This window comes from Salmo salar, chromosome ssa13 (assembly GCF_905237065.1).
Source record: "Salmo salar chromosome ssa13, Ssal_v3.1, whole genome shotgun sequence".
In the NCBI taxonomy this organism is placed as follows: domain Eukaryota; kingdom Metazoa; phylum Chordata; class Actinopteri; order Salmoniformes; family Salmonidae; genus Salmo; species Salmo salar.
The window spans coordinates 39,846,868-39,867,828 of record NC_059454.1 but is presented as its reverse complement, the minus strand read 5'-3'; the positions used below and the strand labels follow the sequence as shown (position 1 = coordinate 39,867,828).

Genomic DNA, 20,961 nt, shown 5'->3' with positions numbered 1-20,961 from the left:
TCAGGAGCTCAAAGTAAGCTGCATCAGGGATGCATCCTGCCTGGGATGGGTGATGGACACAGAGAAGGAGCACTGGAAATGTCCATCAGCATCCTCTAGCCAGTGCCATGTGCTGAACAAGACAGGTTAGGTCTGAACTGACACTGACAAACCCAGGGTGGACACACTGTCGACACAGACTAAAGCAATGCCAAGGGACAAGTGACAGGCTACTTTGATGCCTTACCTAACTGCTCACTGCAGTAGGCCCACATGCAAACAGGGAGGCAGAAATAGGTACATGGAGCGGATACTCTCATGAGTGTGAGTACACAGTACTGCACACGCACGCACAGAACGCACACAAGCACACACACGCCACTCACACGCATGCACACACAGTCTTGTAGAGCTGTGTGGTTAAAATCACTGGGGAAGCCAAGCCAAGCCAGGAAAAACGTCATACTACAACCTATGTTGTTTGCTCTATACCCATTAGTTCATACACCCCCAAGATATACAATAAGACTGTGACAACAAAAAGACAACAGTCACACAGTGGTGGAATAAATTCCATTACACATACGTTTGTTTCATCACAAGACCGGAAAGCAACATCTATCCAGTGAAGTCCACAAAGCAAAGATTGCATTACCACCTGCAGCGTGGTCAAGCAAGTTAATGTTTTCGACAGTTTACTAAACAACTACTGATTTGGAACCACGGAGTCACCTCAAGTCAGCAGAAAGACAACAGGAGCACTGTCTCCACTATTCCAGCAACATTTCAACTTAAACATTTAAACGTCAAATCAACAAGGCTATATACAGGGTTCTTAGTTTAACACGCTGAAGAAAAAAAACGTAAAGATACCAAAACTATTTTGTCCAATCAATGTTGCTAAATATCATGTGGCTGTCCATGGCACTGAATTCTGTCTGTGTGTGTGTGGGTGTGTGCGTCCGTGTGCAAGTAAAACAACATTTTTGACTCACCATACTAGACCTAGGGCGGCAGGGGAGGCGGGTAGCCTAGTGGTTAGAGCGTTAGACTAATAACCGAATGGTTGCAAGATCGAATCCCTGAGCTGACAAGGTACAAAACTGTCATTCTGCCCCTGAACAACACAGTTAACCCACTGTTCCTAGGCCATCATTGAAAATAAGAATTTGTTTTTAACTGACTTGCCTAGTTAAATAAAGGTAAAAAGTAAAATAGTTGAACTCCAATGCCATTCTCCTCTCTTTCATGTTGACAAAACGGTCTATGGCTCTGTCATACATTCCACTTTTAGTTTTTGTTGTCATAAACTATGTACATAGTAAAATGCTTGCTAGCCTGACTTCCTCGCATGGGCAACAATAAGCCAGCTAAGTTAGCTAGCTAACGTTAGTTAATGTGAGGCTACTAGGCTACATATTGAACTTCAACACTGATTGGCAAATTCTTTTTTTTTGCTCCAGAGCACCTCAGACTGGGCAAAGGTTAACCTTCCAACAGGACAACATCCATAAGCACACAGCCAAGACAATGCAGGAGTGGCTTTCGGGACAATCTCTGAATGTCCTTGAGTAACCCAGCCAGAGCGCGGACTTGAACCCGATCAAACATCTCTGGAGAGACTTGAGAATAGCTGTGCAGCAACACTCCCCATCCAACCTGACAGAGCTTGAGAGGATCTGCAGAGAAGAATGGGAGAAACTCCCCAAATACAGATGTGCCAAGCTTGTAGCGTCATACCCAAGAAGACTCTACGCTGTAATCGCTGCCAATCGTGCTTCAACAAGGTACTGAGTAAAGGGTCTGAGAACTTATGTAACTGTGATATTTCAGTTTTTTATTTTTAATACATTTGCAAAATGTTCTAAAAACCATTTTTTTCTTTGTCATTATGGGGTATTTTGTGTAGATTGACGAGTGGGAAAAAATTATTTAATCCATTTAGAATAAGGCTGTAACGTAACAAAATGTAGAAAAAGTCAAGGGGTATGAATACTTTCCGAATGCACTGTACGTTGATGTACAGCTCTAGACTAGGTAAGATGGAACAGTGTGTTCAATGCTCAGTAATTTAACAAACAAATTCCCTTTTTCTTTTTAAGCAATTACCTGCCACAGGGTAACCTTAGAGGATCAAGTGAAATGTTAGAGATAAATCGTTAAAGACACTGACAGGGTATTTATCTTCACTCCTGCTTTAATGCCTTAGTACACACACACACACACACACACACACACACACACACACACACACACACACACACACACACACACACACACGCACACACACACACACACACACACACACACACACACACACACACACACACACACACACACACACACACACACACACCCCGACCTACACACACCCACACTCACTACAGTGGAGGGAGGTGGAGTGTTTTCGAATAGCTCTGCTGCCTTGTCCCAGTGTGCCTCAATGTATGTGCTTGTAAGATCACTGTTCCGTGTGTCAATCCTCCAGTTGAATCATGTTCTTAAAGCGCTTCATTTTAAAATCAAGCATGAATAATTAAGTCATTTCACGAAGCTGCTTTAACGATATATTACAGGAGAGGAAATAGGTCAAGCAGCTCGACAGTAAATATATTGTTTGAATGGGATATTATTGGGTTAAGAATACACACTTTAATTTGGTAAGAAATAACCTAACCTTCTCACTTTCTCTCTTCCCAACACCGCAACCACCTTCAAAATTGACTAACAGGTTTGATTTACGTAGGCCAAAACGGATATATTAGGATATATTTTCCAAAGCCATTGTTCAGTTAATGACTCCGTCCTTTTAGATAATAGACACCAAATGTAGAATAAAAAAACCAACAGAGGTAATTAGATCCAAATACAATATTCTTGAAAGTTAAGCAGTGTCACTCTCAAGCATGTTAGTCTTGGCAAACTTTGACAAGGATTCCTCTCAATGAAGCATCTGCTTCAAGGATAGCAATCTTAGCATAAAACAGTAAAGCATTGTGTTAGTCATTGTCATAAATATATGCATTTCAATTTAGTCTAAATTGTGCAAATTGAATCCCTGATAATACCCAAAGTTCTCATGCACAGCTAATTGTAATATAGTTTGATGTTTAATTCAAGCTCTTTGTCCTTTTAGCTGTTTTTTTTCTTCTTAACTGGGTTATATTTATTAGAATATTAAATCGGCATCTGCTGTTAACAGTATGCATATGTTGTTGTTCTACTTTGAAAATTATGACTCTCAAGACTTCAATCACCGGCTGTCCGTCTCACATGAAATTTCAGCTTTGAATCAAAAGCAGGTTTGGATTCCCCAGGCCTTCCTCCTTTCATCATGGCTAGTGCATTTTAATTAGACTGGCTATGCAGCTCTGATTTGTAGCAAGCCTGCGTAACTAAATAGTTGAACCACAAGATGCAAATGAGTACTGGGTTGTTGGGTTCTTGCAATATTGGAAACAGTCAGGAGGAGGTGAAACTAACTGCTCTTAGTGAATTTTGGAACACTGATTTGCTGAAGAACACCCATGTTCAACATGAGGTCATGTTCAAAAGGTTTTTATTGTGTTTCACATATGATATCGGTAAAACTTTATTTAGATAGTCCATCCATAGATGCTCTTCCAACTACTAACATTTCAACAAACTATCTACTAACCCTAACCCTAGTCCTAACCCTAACCTTAACCCTTATCCTAACCCTAAATTGAACTCTTACCCTAACCATAACCCTTATTCTAAACCTAACCCTAACTGTAACCTTAGCAAGCAGTTGCTTATCAACAGATAGCTTGTTAATAGTATGTCCATCTGTAGAGCATCTACAGATGGACGATCTGGACTATCCGAATAAAGTGTGACCCACCTATCCTGCTGTGTGGTATACGCAGTATGTACTGTAGTTCATGCAAAACAAAAGTGATTAAATCATGGTTGTGCAATGCGAAGGTAGGCCTGTATTACAGGTCAAAGGTATAATGTACAATAGGTACATGAATTGAGAAGAATATTATAATCTCATGAATGTATACGTTTTATAATCATGTTGAAAGAGTAAACTGTAAACATTTAACAGAGAAATGTTGAGGCATTTTTTGACAAAGAAATTGGATTGATTGATGTCTAAGTATAAGTTTGTGCCTTTCTTGTGTATAGCAACCATCAACATGTTTCATCATTGAATGAGTACATGTGAGCAACATCATCTGCAATTCAATTTCAGGTAACAAATATATGATTTGATTTCATAACGCTGGGGCTTTGATATCCTCAGACAGACATAGTTCAAACTATACACACATCAATGTGTCTTTGTTAACTGCCTTCTCAGTATGCAGGCAACACAATGCATCTAATTGCTGCTATGCTGAAAATGATGGAAGGATAAAGCCACAAGTAGCCACAGCTAGAAAAAGAATCCCACCGATATATTTGCTACCATATGTTATGGTAGTGGATCATCAGCTCTGTGGTGGAAAATCCATAAGCAGCCAAGTAAGAGAGATGCAGCCATGTAAAACAGAAATGCTCGACAAACCTGGAAGATGTGGGACCGTACTATAGCATACACTGTTGGCTACTAGTTTTAGTAGTTTGCAACAATATCCCATAGACGTCAATGCGTGATTTAAGCGAAACATCTCACATTTTGGACACATTTCACACAAACGTCGTATTCACACACACACACACAGACACACATTTACAGGGGATGGATACAGATAGATAGCTGGCGAACATGTAAGAAGATGAAGTCAGACTGGGATAGCTAGATGTAAAGCTGCAGCGGAGCGTGCCATGCTGGTAGAGCAGAGTTCACTCCAGATTGAAAGAGGAATTTTATGTTTTTGCGGTTCCCCAGGACGTCGGGAGACGCCGTCAAAACCATCTATTATGGGCAAAAATAAAAACCTAACGCCCAGAGCTGGGACTGAACCCGCAATCTATCCCAAACCTTAATCGTTAATGTAACCAATAGAATGGCTGAATTGTTAACCCTAGAGTTGTTTCTGTATCCCAAACCTTAACCTTTAACCCATTCTGAATGAATGCCTTAACCTAACCGTAGAGTTGTTTCTGAGTGCCTAATATGCTTTTACAACTCATGAGGGAGCTGTATGCCTAAATACAGGACGTCGCCACTAGGGGAAACAGTGAGTGCTATTACTGTCAAGGAGTAGGGCGTTGCAGACGTGGGTGTTGGATGGGTGTAATCCGCGAGCTCCGGCTCAGAGGGTCGCGTGTTCAATCCCAGTGATAGGCTATTGGTTAACTATTTAACTATCGACATTGACCCTTTTTGCACTAAATCGTTTGAGCCATCACATAAGCTGCTGCTACTGTTAATTATATATCCTATTGCCTAGTCACTTTTAGCCAGCAGCATACCACCTTGCATCCCACCGCTGGCTTGCTTCTGAAGCTAAGCAGTGTTGGTCCTCGTCAGTCCTTGGATGGGAGACCAGATGCTGCTGGAAGTGGTGTTGGATGGCCAGTAGGATGCACCCTTTCCTCTGGTCTAAAAAGAAATGCTCCTGGGCAGTGATTGGGGACATTGCCCTGTGAAGGGTGCTGTCTTTTGGATGGGATGTTAAACGGGTGTCCTGACTCTCTGTGGTCACTAAAGATCCCATGTCACTTATTGTAAGAGTAGGGGTGTTAACCCTGGTGTCCTGGCTAAATTCCCGTATCTGTCCTTCATACCATCATGGCCACCTAATCATCCACAGTTTACAATTGACTCATTCCTCTCCACTGTAACTATTCCCCAGGTTGTTGCTGTAAATGAGAATGTGTTCTCAGTCAACTTACCTGGTAAAATATTCATAATTACCTCATACCCTTGCACACTGACTTGGTACTATTACCCCGTGTATATATCCACGTTTTTGTTACTCATTGTGTATTTTTTTCTTATATTATTATTTTTCTATTTGTCCCTTGTGTTATTATTTTTCTATTTTACTACTATTTCAATTGTTGGGAAGGGCCCGTAAGTAAGCATTTCACTGTTAGTCTACACCTGCTGTTTACAAAGCATGTGAAAAATACAATTTGATTTGACTTCGAAATTTGACATTTGGAGAAACGTGGAAAAACGTCTAATTCTGCAGTGATACTCTGAGAGCTTGTTGGGTAGAGAATTGAGATACGCTGAATCGAGGGGTGGTGGGTGATGGTGGTGGTGTGGGACCTGTCTGTCAGTGTACATGCACATGCTTCTTTTGTACACACACCCGGGCCGTGTTTGGTGTGAAAAGCTGTCAGACTGGGGTTGGATCTAAGCCATGATTGATCACACAGATTCAGGACGATTTCAGGGGAGGTCTCTGCCATTGTGGGCAAGATAACTGACATCCACATAAATGGGAGGATGGAATATTATGAGAAGCAATTTTTAATGGAGTGATGAACTAGGCAGGGCAAACCAGTTTCTCCAAAAGGGCCACATTCATGAGATCATGTTGCACTGAGAGGTCTGCCAAAGTCATCCATCATATCACCTAAACCTGGTTTCTGATTAGGTCATGAGTAGCTTCTCTGTGTCATAGGAACACACTTTGTCAAACCATAAAGGTACCAGTTTACCTCAATAATCTAGAGGTGAGGACAGTGAAGTAGTTGGTCAAGTTATCCTGCAGCATTGCAAATTCTCACACAGTTCATACTGTACAGGAGATTTCCAAAACATTAGGGTTAGGGTTACACCTGCACACACCTTTATATCACAAAACATGAAAGCTTATCTATTACACTGTGTTTGAATGAGGGTGAATGTGAGGTTGATGAATATGACGCTGTATAAGAGTAGCAGATTACAAAGATATACACATGCAGCTGTTGTATACTTGTTAGACAACTCTATAACCTCATAATATCCCTGCCTTATACCAGGCGGTGTCAGACACTCCCGCATCCTAAGTCATAGACTGTTCTCTCTGCTGCCGCACGACAAGTCTGGAACCAATAGGACTCTGAACAGCTTCTACCCACAAGCCATAAAAATGATGAATACAGTAGTTATTCCAGGTTGCTATTGGTTAACTATTTAACTATCTACAGTACATTGACCCTTTTTGCACTAAATCTTTTGAGTTATCACATAAGCTGCTGCTACTGTGTATTATATATCCTGTTGCCTAGTCACCAATTAAGGTGCCACCAACCTCCTGTACTGTATGTAAATATCTACCTCAATTAGTTCATACCCCTGCATATCAACTCGTTACTGGTACCCCGTGTAAATCAAAATCTCAAATCAAATCAAATCAAATGTTATTGGTCACATACACATGGTTAGCAGATGTTAATGCGAGTGGAGCGAAATGCTTGTGCTTCTGGTTCTGACAGTACAGTAATGTCTAACAAGTAACCTAACATTTCCCCAACAACTACCTAAGACACAAAAATGTAAAAGGGGTGAATGAGAATATGTACATAAAAATATATGGATGAGCGATGGCAGAGCGGCATAGGTAAGGTGCAATAGATGGTATAAAATACAGTATATACATATGATATAAGTAATGTAAGATATGTAAACATTATTAAAGTGGCATTATTTAAAGTGGCATTGTTTAAAGTGACTAGTGATCCATTTGTTAAAGTGGCCAGTGATTGTGTCTCCATGTAGGTAGCAGCCTCTCTGAGTTAGTGATTGCTGTTTAGCAATCTGATGGCCTTGAGAGAAGAAGCTGTTTTTCAGTCTCTCGGCACCATGATGCACCTGTACTGACCTTGCCTTCTGGATGGCAACGGTGTGCACAGGCAGTGGCTCGGGTGGTTGTTGTCTTTGATTATCTTTTTGGCCTTCCTGTGACATCGGGTGCTATAGGTATCATGGAGGGCAGGTAGTTTGCCCCCAGTGATGCATTGTGCAGACCGCACCACCCTCTGGAGAGCTTTGCGGTTGAGGGTGGACCAGTTGCCGTACCAGGCTGTGATACAGCCCGACAGGATGCTCTCGATTGTGGATCTGTAAAAGTTAGTCAGGGTTTTGGGTGACAAGCCAACATTTTTTAGCCTCCTGAGGTTGAAGAGGCACTGTTGTGCCTTCTTCACCACACTGCCTGTGTGTGTGGACCATTTCAGTTTGCCGTTGATGTGTACGCAGAGGAACTTAAAACGTTCCACTTTCTCCACAGCTGCCCCTTCGATGTGGATAGGGGGGTGCTCCCTCTGCTGTTTCCTGAAGTCCACGATCATCTCCTTTGTTTTGATGCCTTTGAGTGAGAGGTTGTTCCCCTGACACCACACTTCGAGTGCCTTCACCTCCTCCCTGTAGGCCGTCTCGTCGTTGTTGGTAATCAAGCCCACTACTGTTGTGTCGGCTGCAAACTTGATGATTGAGTTGGAGGTGTGCGTGGCCACGCAGATGTCGGGGGAACAGGGAGTACAGGAGGGGGCTGAGTGTTGAGGGTCAGCGAGGTGGAGATGTTGTTTCCTACCTTCACCACCTGGGTGCGGACCGTCAGAAAGTCCAGGGCCCAATTGCACAGGGCGGGGTTGAGACCCAGGGCCTCCAGCTTGATAATGAGCTTGGAGCATACTATGGTGTTGAATGCTGAGTTGTAGTCAATGAACAGCATTCTTACATAGGTATTCCTCTTGTCCAGATGGGATAGGGCAGTGTGCAGTGTGATGGTGATTGCATCGTCTGTGGACCTGTTAGGGAGGTATGCAATCTAAAGTGGGTCTAGGGTGGCCGGTAAGGTGGAGGTGATATGATCCTTGACTAGTCTCTCAAAGCACTTAATGATGACAGAAGTGAGTGCTACAGGTTAGTAGTCATTTAGTTCAGTTATTTTCCTTCTTGGGTATAGGAACAATGGTAGCCATCTTGAAGCATGTGGGGACAACAGACTGGGATAGGGAGTGATTGAATATGTCCGTAAACACACCAGCCAGCTGGTCTGCACATGCTCTGAGGATGGGCTAGGGATGCCATTCTGGCCAGCAGCCTTGCGAGGCTTAACACGTTTAAATGTTTTACTCACGTCGATCACGGAGAAGGGGGGGGGGGCTCAGTCCTTGTTAGCAGGCCGCGATGGTGGCACTGTATTATCCTCAAAGCGGGCAAAGAAGGTATTTAGTTTGGCTGGAAGCGTGATGTCGGTGTCCGTGATGTGGCTGGTTTTCTTTTTGTAGTCCGTGATTTCCTGTAGACCCTGCCACATACGTCTCTTGTCTGAGCCGTTGAATTTCGACTCCACTTTGTCCCTGTACCAGCATTTCGCTTGTTTGATTGCCTTGCGGAGGGAATAACTACACTGTTTATATGCAGCCATATTCCCAGACCTCTTTCCAATGCATGGTTCGCACTTTCAGTTTTGTACGAATGTCGCCATCCATCCACGGTTTCTGGGTAGGATAGGTTTTAATAGTCAAAGTGGGTACAACATCTCCAATACACTTCCTTATACATTCACTCACCGAGTCAGCGTACAGTTTGATGTTATTCTCTGAGGCTGACCGGAACATATCCCTGTCCGCGTGATCAAAACAATCTTGAAGCGTGGATTCCGATTGGTCAGACCAGCGCTGAATGGTTCTAGTCACTGGTACATCCTGTTTGAGTTTCTGCCTATAAGATGGTAGGAGCGAGATGGCGTCGTGGTCGGATTTGCCAATGGGAGGGAGGGGGAGGGCATTGTATGCATTGCGGAAGTTAGAGTAGCAGTGGTCGAGTGTATTACCCCTACGCATAGTGCAATCAATATGCTGATAGAATTTAGGTAGCCTTGTTCTCAAATTTGCTTTGTTAAAATCCCCAGCTACAATAAATACAGCCTCAGGATATATGGTTTCCAGTTTACATAGAGTCCAGTGAAGTTCCTTGAGGGCCGTCTTGGTGTCTGGTTGAGGGGGAATGTACACGGCTGTGACGATAACTGACAAGAAATCTCTTGGGAGTTAATATGGCCGGCATTTGATTGTAAGGAATTCTAGGTCAGATGAGCAGAAGGACTTGAGTTCCTGTATGTTGTTATGATTACACCATGAGTTGATAATCATGAAGCATACACCCCTGCCCTTCCTCTTCCCAGAGAGGTGTTTATCTCTGTTGGTGCGATGCGTGGAGAAGCCCGGTGGCTGAACCGATTCCAACAACATATGCCAAGAGAGCCATGTTTTCGTGAAACAGAGAATGTTACAATCTCTGATGTTTCTTTGAAGGCAACCCTTGCTCGAATTTCGTCTACCTTGTTGTCAAGAGACTGGACATTGGCGAGTAGTATACTCGGGAGCGGTGGGCGATGTGCACGTCAACGGAGCCTGACCAGGAGGCCACTCCGTCTGCCCGTTTTGCGGCACTGTTGTTTTGGGTCGGCTTCTGGGATTAGATCCATTGTCCTGGGTGGTGGTCCAAACAGAGGATCCGCTTCAGGAAAGTCGTATTCCTGGTCGTAATGTTGGTAAGTTGACGTTGCTCTTGTATCCAATAGTTCTTCCCGGCTATATGTAATAAGACTTAAGATTTCCTGGGGTAACAATGTAAGAAATAATACATGAAAAAAATGTAATACTGTATAGTTTCCTAAGGACTCTAAGCGAGGCGACCATCTCTGTTGGCGTCATCTTTAAAAAAAAAATGATATAGCCAAGTTAGCGTAACCATTGTTCATTTATTCCTAATGTTATTCTTTTTCTATTATTTATCTTTTTCCCCCTCTCTCTGCATTGTTGGGAAGGGCACATAACAACGCACTACACTGTTAGTCTACACCTGTTGATTACGAAGCATGTGACAAATACAATTTGATTTGGTAATATAGCATTTACTATCTATGGAAATAATTAGAGTTCCTTTCTTCCATCATCTCAGAAAACCTTTGTAAAAACAAAATGGAACTTAAATCAATGACATCTAGCACATTATTATCGCTGAAACAGCCCTGACATATCCTGGTGTGTTCTCTGGCCCCTGTCCCTTTAATAAACTCATGATTATCTGGTGTAACAAATGTCTCGCTGCCATCATCAAGTCCAGGCGAGGAGGGAGGAGTTTTTAATGTTCAGTTTGTTCTATGGATCGATGTTTGCTGGCATCGCCTCACCCTGCCTGCTCCGTGCGTGATAGCCTACCATTACCCAACGTTTTACGCTCTTCCTTGAACACACGCGATTCAATACAGAGCGCTCTCAAAACCTGCCTGGCATCTGACGGACGTAGTCCTATGGCTTTGGTGGTCCAACAAGAAAAGAAAAGAAGACAATCCGCCCTAGATGATCTAGGAACGGAGGTGAAAGAAGAATAACTGCTCTGACATCTGTTTTGCCTAGACAACATTTTCTGACTCTGGATTTTATAGTGAGAGAAGTAGGCTACTCTAAATAAAGAGTCGCTCTCTCTGCATGGACTATCATACTAGACCGCATACCGATTTCACCTGGGCAGAGTGAGCTACGTGAACTACCAGTTCAAAAATGCCAAGAAGAAAACAGCAGGCGCCGAAACGGGCTGCGGGTAAGAGGACATTCACACCTATCATATTCGTCTTAAACAGTATTAGATGTTGTTATTATCAAACTGATATTGTATATGTTAAAACAGTATAGCAGTAGACTTTGATCTGTATGATGTTTTGGGTAGTAGCCCGTCTTCACTGGCCCAAATCGAATGTCAAAGTGACAGTAATACCGGATGACGAAGGTGCAATTTATTAAAATATGATACTCGGCAATCTTTTATAGCCGAGTATCATATTTGAATATTTGGCTATCTTCGGCTGAAATTTTTAAGTTTTCTGTTTTTGAATTAGAAGGAAATGTATTGTAATTTAGTCCAAGTCGTTCAAAAGTTGTTTTAGTATAACGCAAAAGTGGTGTGTATTGCCATAAAGAATTAAGGCTTGCGTAAATGTATATTTCATGTGTGCTTCGGGTGGCTGTCCTAAACATTTGAACTTCCGATGAACTCTTTATATCTATAGCCCAGACAAATGGAGAACACAAGCACGCACACGCAGAGAGAGAGAGAGTATCTATTTTAAATTAAAATATATATAATTATTATTATTCAAGCATGTCACATTTTGGTTTGTGTGTGTGTGTGTACTGTGTTGTTTATGATGTTCATAAACAATTATTCTTTTTCCTAGATGGATTACACCTGAGACAATCATTGACACACACTGTAACAGTGTAATGCACATTTTATGTAAATAGTTATACCTGGTTGTCACTCATCTGGATTCAGTCAGCTGAATACATACAGTAGGCCTACACTTACAGTACAATGTGCAAAATATAAACACGAGAGTAGACCACGCTTTTTTGCCTACTGTAGTGTTAAGGGTCATCAGTGTGCCTATAGTGGGTTTATTATGGTGACCAACTCATTTGAGTGTTTACTAACCTGGTTACTAAGACCAGATAGGCCAGTACCAACAAAAAAAACTACTCCTTCGTTCATCCTTTGTTACCTCACACAGCAAAATAATTATTGTTATTGCTTAGTAATTGATCACTCGTATGATTAACCTTGACTTTGTTCTTGATAGTGTTTACACAATAGCATACTATAGTGCATCCAAGTGGCGTTATTAAAAGAGGGAATCCAAATAATTGAGATGATGGATATGAATGAATTGATGAAGGGTATTATCAGTGGAGGTGGTGGGATGCTGCTCAGTGGGTTTAGAAGTTATCAGTCCTTATTATGGTTGCGATGTAGACACCAGATGGTGATTGTTCTCTGCCAATAATGGCGGATCTTTATATCCGCTTAAGATAGTGAAACCCTTATCTAATAGACACACTCAAGTGTATGCACACACACACACACACACACACACACACACACACACACACACACACACACACACACACACACACAGAGAGAGAGAAAAACAAAAAACATCACCAAACACAGAGACTCATCCTCATTTTCATACAGAAAATATTTGTCCCACATTCCACTCTGAAAAAAAGCCCCATCCCACTATTATTCTGGGAACTGTTGAGAGTTCCTAAGCGATCCCTTTACACGCTCTCAGCTGCCTCGCCTGTAATCTGGTAAATGTGTCAGCCCTATAGAGAAATAAGCCTTCCAGAAGAGTTTCTTCATTGTTGAGGTAATTGTCTCCTCTTTGACAGGCACATTCATCAGTGGCTTAATGGTCAATCAAAAGTTGGCAGGCAGAGTGTTTTCATTCTTTCCTATCCACTACATTAGGAATACTTAATCAAAATGTCTCCCGGTAATGGCTGTGAAGAGTTCATGACTGACTGATCCGTTGTCTGTGCCGATAGAAAATTAACAGCTCGGCACTGGAGAGATGTGGGCCTGCAGATAAACAAATTGTGCATTAATATTTCATCTTCAAGACCTGGGATGTGCTATCAGGCGGCAGAATATTCCTGGGCTGTGTTGTCATTTCTCTCGCTCGCTTTTTTTCTCTGTAATTCTTGAAAGGTCTTTGCAGCTGTAACTCATTTCGCTTGATGACTTTACTGGGGTTACAGAGAGTGACGACAAATTGATTACCTGGCAGAGCAAGAATGGAGCGAAGAGAGACGTGGGCTGACAGTCATGTTATAATAATATGTTTAATGATGTGTGGAAGGGAACAAGGAGAGAGTGGTATTGAAATAAGAGATGCAAGGAATAGGTTTCATTTATATGTAGTGCTCTTAAAGATGTAGTTGGCCTATCCCTCTGTGAAAATTAAAAATGTTAAGGTGCAGTAAAGACAATATCCTCAAGCAACAACACATTAATTCATGGGACATTTGGTTTTCAGGGTACACATTAATTCATGGGACATTTGGTTTTCAGGGTGCTTCTCTTCTCCTTGGAGAATAGTACTATTAATAGGTATGTTTGTACATTTGAGGCTACAGACATTCAAGTAAAGGCCAGTTACACTATTAGATTTTTTTCAACATTCATTGAGCATAAGGTAACTTAAAGTGACAATTCCTTCCTGGCACACTGTAGAACACACTAAACCTTTAGATGTAAGTCTACACATTAAACCGTTATAGAAACGTTAATGAATATGGGAAGGAATATAGTAAACAATTATGAAATGTGTATTTTGGTTTTATATGTTGGATACACATTTAACCCTATAAGTGGTTAGTCCTTATAAGTGGACTAAATACATTTCTGAGTGAAAGTGGCCATACGTTTATTTTGCGGCAGTGGAAGAATTATCGGTCTTACAATACCTCTAGCTGTGCCTCAAACCGTTAGCCCAATTTGCTGTTAACAAGATAAACTGGAGAACAGACAAAGGCATTAAGTGTTGCAGTACCATTAAGTGAGTGACAGCAGCTTGTGGGAATTGGCTAGCTGAAATTCCTCCTAAGTGGTTTGTTCTGGAAACATCTTACCATTAAGGCAGATGTTGTTGATCCTAGTTTAGGTAAATAATAAGTCCAAAGCAGCTGTTTGATTTGAGTGACATGGATAAAAGGAAATTACACCACCAAATAAAATTGTGAGAAATTATCTGGCCTGTTTTTCTGTAGAAGATTACCACCTTTGTTATTATCATGTTTTGTTCCAAAAATATAGACTTTGCTGCATGTCTTGGATTTTGGTGGCTTGGTTTTGCTCCCCTTTATAGCTGGCCCCATCCTTCGCTTATATTTGGTGTGAGAGTAATATGGGGTTGTATTGTTTGATCTCATTGCATTGCCACCTGCATGCCATGCCAGTGAGCTGAGGTGACAGCAGGTGTGGATAGCTAATAGTTTGGAAGGCTTTTGTTTTTCTGAGAGGGAGTCAGACAGGGCGGTGCACTGTCTAGGTGATAAGAACACAGACTACTGTGCCCTCCAGCGTACTGATCTCGCTCTCCTCTCCTCTCCTCCTCTCCTGTGTGGAAAACAGACTGTTATGATTGGTCTTAAGGCAAGTGCCTGACTGCTCCTCAGTCACAACGCAACTGCAGCCTGCAACCGCTCATTCACCTTGTGTTCCCTCTGAGACCTGCACTAGTTTCCAGGCAAATTACACAATTTGATATGCTATTGGGCTGGGTGATTCATGTGGATAATGTTTCCATGTGATCATCACAGCAGAAAAAGACTATTTCTTGTTATGATTTATTTCCTCATTAAGGCAGACAATAACTAGAGTATTGGGAGAGTTTATTGTAAGCAGGCTAAATCTCATTATTTCTACCTGACATCCCAAGTATAAAGGAAATTATGCCACGGCACTGTGTTTTGTCCAGGTCCCTACAGATACAATGGGTTAAAGACCGAAATGATGAAAAGACTGAAGAGCTAAGGCAGTTCATCAATGTACTTTGAGAATGAAAATTGGGAAGGGACTAGTATAGATCATATAACAACACTCTGTGGTCCTGCTATTTGATTACATGAAGAACATTTGTCCATGATGAAGTGCAGTGGAGTTTGTCTACTTGCAAAGCGCACTGCATTCTTAGAAGAATGTTATAAGCACTTTTACCCTGTACATCACCTTCTGAAACACAGTTTACTCTTACACAATGAGGTAAAAAATAGGACCGGTACATTGAGTTGTTGACTGAAATGTATAGTTGTACACCAAAGTGTCAGCCATATGGCTCTGAAGTCAGTGCTGGATCAGGTATCCACCACCATATGCCTCTCAAATAGATATCCATACAGATCCATATCTGTTCTAATTGCCACAATTCACAGAAGAATATCCTAGATGCAAAGATGTTCTCTCATTTCAGCTCTATACAAGGACTTACATGCCACATTGTATTGTAAGTTACTTAAATTGTGAAGAACATAATAGCGTAGAGCAAATGCAAAATGGAGGACAGAAAAACTATACAAACTATACAAGATAAACAAAAAGACAAAACACAGGGAAAATATTCATCTGAAGTTATCTGCGCTGTACCTGATTTGCTTCTAATCAAATCCTTAATGGGCTTCAATTAAGATGTATTATGCAAATTAACCCTCAGTAGTTACTGTCTGCAGTAGCAGGAGCTATGACAATATTGTGCTAATGGTGTGATCTGTAACAATTACAAAGGTAACTGATTTCATACTGTGCCTCTATGCTTTTCCTAAAGGTTAACAGGCAGTTCAATTTGCATTTAAATGTTGTTCGTATTTAGTTTATTAGTATATTGGAAAGGCTCCATCCAGGAAAGACTCCATTCTTCTAATTATTTTCAGAAAGTTGGAACAAGGACCAAACAATCGCACTACATTTCTTCATAGGTTTAAACTGAGTTTTTTGGTAATGTGCTGTTACGATGTGTTATTTTAAGAAAAACTATTGTACTGCTTTCTCAAAATTGACAGGCGTAACAAAATTGATTAGCAAATTCATCTATGAAAATTGCATTTGTTGAGGTAATCAGCGGGCTTAATTGCTACATTGCCCAAGCCGGCTTAAAACACCTCATCTCTATAATGCCAGAGGAATAGGAAGTTGGACACCTTGCACTTTCATTTAATATGAGCACTGATTGCCCGTCTGGCTGTTTTATAGCTGACACCTTTCGTGAGTCGTTCCACAGTGTAATTACATAGGACCTAATTTGATGAATCAACTCAATACTCTGTCGTCCAGGCTGACCTCCCTGGCCTATGCTCTCCATTCTCTAGACTGGTGTCAAACGGGGGCTTTCACTTTTGAAATGTTCACCAATTCAATCACATTTGGTGTCTAGAAGAACAATGCTTGGACATGAACCTCTTAGAATACAACCCATCAGGAATATACAGCGGCCAATAAAAACATGATATTTCCAATGTCAATTACTGTATACGTATTGTATTTGACATTCAATCAATTCCTTGATTCCATAAGCAGAACCGTATATCGATTTCTTCTGATGTTTGCCATTTTAAACCATGTTCTTATAGTAGCTTCGGTTCATAATGTTAGTTAATGGGCCTCTTTAATAACATATGGCAATAAGGATTCATACTGTACAATATTCCTGAAAATGCGACATGGTTGGAAATACGTTAAATGTAGTACGAGTACCCATACAATGTGATAATGTAAGACTATTCTTGCTCTTCACTTTCCATTGGTGTGCTTTTCAAGCCTTGAAAATTTGCCTGCATGTGCTGAGCCAGTCTGTTGAAACTAACATCGTAATTGAGACTCATTAAATAGCACTGACAGCTTAGGTGTCCGTGTTGAATATAGAATACTTCTGTTGTACTTGCAACTTGATTAAGAGGATCCAGAGAACATATTCATGTTCTATGCCTTGGTCTACTCTGGTATGTAGAATTCATAAGTAAATCATCAAAGGGAATAACCTGTGTAATGGCTTTGTACCACATATGTACATATTAGGTAACAGGTATAGGTTACTTACGTGCATAGTACTTATCACAGTTATTTCCGTTTGCAATAAAATGCAATACTACAACAACGATTGAGCAATTACTGCATACGTTAATAATATGTATGTAATAACTTGTAATATGTATGTCAAAGCTTGTAATAGCCTGTTACTTTGTAATTACATACGTTTTTCCACTGGTAGTTACTCTGGAACCTAATTTGAAGTGTTAACGTGAAAACTCAACATACTCAACATACAGTAACAGGACCGTTCGCATGCAACCTAAAATGTGAATCATGTTAACGTATTATTGTATTTATTCATGCACTGCACAATATATTTTCTTCGCTACAATAACAGAGTCTAGACAGAGTTTTGAAAAATATGCATCCTGTATCATCTAAGCTAGCAATGAAAGGAAATTGGAGTTGGTTCAAAATTGTCTGTCCTTGTAATGAGCGTATGACGAATGGTATAATTTAAGGAAAGAAAATGTATGCGGGCAAACCCAAGATATAATGATTCTGTTGCATTTTGATACACCATGAAGATTGACTAATTCCACTTAATATCCCAAGAAATCTATGATAGCAAGTTACTCAGTAGATATTTTCTAACATTGTTATAGTCTGGTGGTAACCTGTCTCACATGTGTGATACATGAAAAGGGCATAGATAGTATATTTTTATATTTATGAGGATATGTTATGCTTCTGTTTAGAGACCAGTGCAAAAACATTTTCAAATAATATAGCTGCAAGCAGCAATGAACGGGGTTCACAGGAAGACAGAAAGGACACAAGATCAGTTGGATAACAAAACAAGCAATATATCATGTAGGGACTATCTTCCTTTATGTGCAATCAGTGAAACCATTGCCATGTTTATCTCATAATACCACAGTGATGACACAAGTGAAATAATAAACTAGTGCTGTAGGTTGGTTATCTTTTTCAAATTCACTAGAGGCTAATTCATTGAGTATACATGTACAGAACCAAAAAACGCAACATGCAACAATGTCAACAATTTTACTGTTACAGTTCATGTAAGGAAATCAGTCAATTTAAATATATTCAATAGGCCCTAATCTATGGATTTCACATGACTGGGCAGGGGCGCAGCCATGAGTGGGCCTTGGAGGGCATAGGCCAACCCACTGGGGCGCCAGGCCCAGCCAATCAAAATGAGATTTTCCACGCAAAAGGGCTTTATTACAGACATAAATACTCCTCAGTTTCATCAGCTGTCCGGGTGGCTGGTCTCAGACGATCCTGCAGGTGAAGAAGCCGGATGTAGAGGTCCTGGGCTGGCATGGTTACTCATGGTCTGCGGTTGTGAGGCTGGTTGGAGGTACTGCCAAATTCTCTAAAACGATGTTGGAGGCAGCTTATTGTCTAGAAATTAACATTCAATCCTCTGGCAACAGCTCTGGTGGACATTCCTGCAATCAGCATGCCAATTGCACGCTCCCTCAAAACTTCAGACATCTGTGGCATTGTCTTGTGTGACAAAACTGCACATTTTAGAGTGACCTATTATTGTCCCCAGCACAAATAATATTCAAATAATCTTTTTGCAGGAATCTCCTTGCGAATGATTTTGCCGAAGATTGTATCTCCGCCGGCCTGGGCAACCTGAGCTTTTGCTGAGCTTTTGTAACCTGAGCTTTTGCTATCTGTAATGATCATGATGTTTAGTCAGCTTTATTTACCACACCCGTCAGGTGGATGCGTTAGAACATTTTTAAAGTATTTTTAGCATTAGCATATGTGCTACCGTGCATCTATAGGTACAGTGTAGCCATATTTTAATGCAGTATCTATTTATCAAAACCATTAAGACTGATGTAATGAGTGAATCTGACGTATGGATCACGAGAAGAAGATGATTGCAGATGATTTGAGATATCAATACCAAATTCAGTGTGGTTCATCTTAGGGATGACCATGATAGCGGTGTCATTTGGTCCTATGGTTCATTGGAAAAATACTTTTGATGTAACTTTTAGCATATTTTAGCATATTGGCGCATGGTATAATCTTTAGGTCAACCCCGGTGATAGCTATGATGCTTATAACAGTGCCCCCTATAGGCCAATCATTGCCATTATTTTTTACCAACTTACTCATGGCCTCTACTTTCTGTGTGTCAAATTAGATTTTTTTTTTCCAATCTATGCTTGAGTTCTTTGACCATGTCATTTTTTTAAATAACAGAATAACAATATGTTTTAGAGCTTCGCTGCGAACCCCTGATTATTTAAGCAATTTCTTAGCCTTTTCCTCACCTCTTCTTTAAGATGATCATCTCACACATAAGAAAGAACATTAGCTGTCATCAGGAAAGGTTCATGTGGGTGTTGGATGCCTGTGATGATGTCACAGATGAGATTTAGAGAACCGCAAATGTTTCATGACTGATTGGACAAATGCATTTCTGGCATTTCTACAAAGTTCTAAATAACACCCAGGCAACTTTTTCCAAAGAACTGTTGGTTAAAAAGGTAGGTATTGTGATTGAAAAGGGATTGAATTAATATGAAACCAAAGTAAGATTTTTGTTATTGGATACAAGTCTTCAAGGTAACATTTATCTATTGAATACCTAGTAATACCACTTACTTTAGTAATAACTCATTAATAACTGATTATCCACATACAATACAGTATGAGCAGATACAGATTAATCTGTGTCCTCTGATACAGGAATTTCAGGGAAGAGTTGGACATTGGACAGATGCAGGCCCAATACACGGTCGGACAGTAGGCCCCAGAGACTTTGAATATGTGAAAATCTAATGACTTGTGTACTAACTACAGTTTTCTGTACTGCATATAATATATGATGTTGTTTGTGTATTTGTATGCTGACGTCACTAAAGGAATTTATATGTAAATGGGCAATAAAGTATATTGTATCCTATCCCCTGTCTGTTGTCCCTGTGTTCCCTGCTCACCATATTTCACATCACATAATGTACATTCAAGCGGTCACTAACCAGGCCCCTCATAAGTCATGCTGTCAAGCTAGTGAAGTATCTCCACGTTTCTCTTCCTGTCTTTCAGATTGCACTCATAAACCAAAAGCAGTAGGGAAAGAACGTTTTGAAAACTGACTGATAAGGAACGCTCATTTTCATTTTCCGTGGTAAAACGTTTTGCTGTACTGAACATGAAAATGAACTGAGTGAGAAGGCGGGTGACGTCTGAGAACTAACTAGATCATCTGGTCTGATGATGGCAAATAGTCTGAGGGGCCTGTGTGTGTGTCTAGGCCAGGGAGGCAGGGCTTTGTGGGATCAGCACTCTAATACCTGCCATTACACTGCCAGGGGGAGTCATTAAGGGTTAGCAGGATCCTGTTCCACATCATACTGTAGTTCAATTCATTCTGAGGGATAACGACAATATGCATTTCAATGGAAACAAGATCTAGATATTCTCAGGCGTTTCCTCTGTTGTTCCCTGAACATAGTGTCAATTTTTACGTGTTTCAATAAAATGTAAAATACAAGGGGAAAAGGGATATTATATTAATAAAATATAGGAAATTCAAAAAAAATCTGTCTAATCTTTGTTGTTTATTGTTTCCCTTTATAATTTGTTGAGTACCTGTAGTTGTTTAGGGATACTCTGGCATTAAATATTAGCATTGAGCTAACAGTGACGTGATCAGAAACTGTTGTAGGACGTCTTGTTGTGGGAGCTCA

The 20,961-nt window shown here is 40.8% G+C and overlaps 1 protein-coding gene across 1 annotated transcript in view; it reads left to right on the top strand.

Moving 5' to 3' along the window:
* The first annotated feature begins 10,981 nt into the window (after nt 1-10,981).
* LOC106567119 (teashirt homolog 2) overlaps nt 10,982-20,961 on the top strand; it is a 52,097-nt gene continuing 42,117 nt past the window's right edge. The window contains exon 1 of the mRNA XM_014136036.2: nt 10,982-11,446. Coding sequence (XP_013991511.1) covers nt 11,407-11,446 — 40 coding nt within the window. The 5' untranslated portion in view covers nt 10,982-11,406. The remainder of the gene's footprint in view (nt 11,447-20,961) is intronic.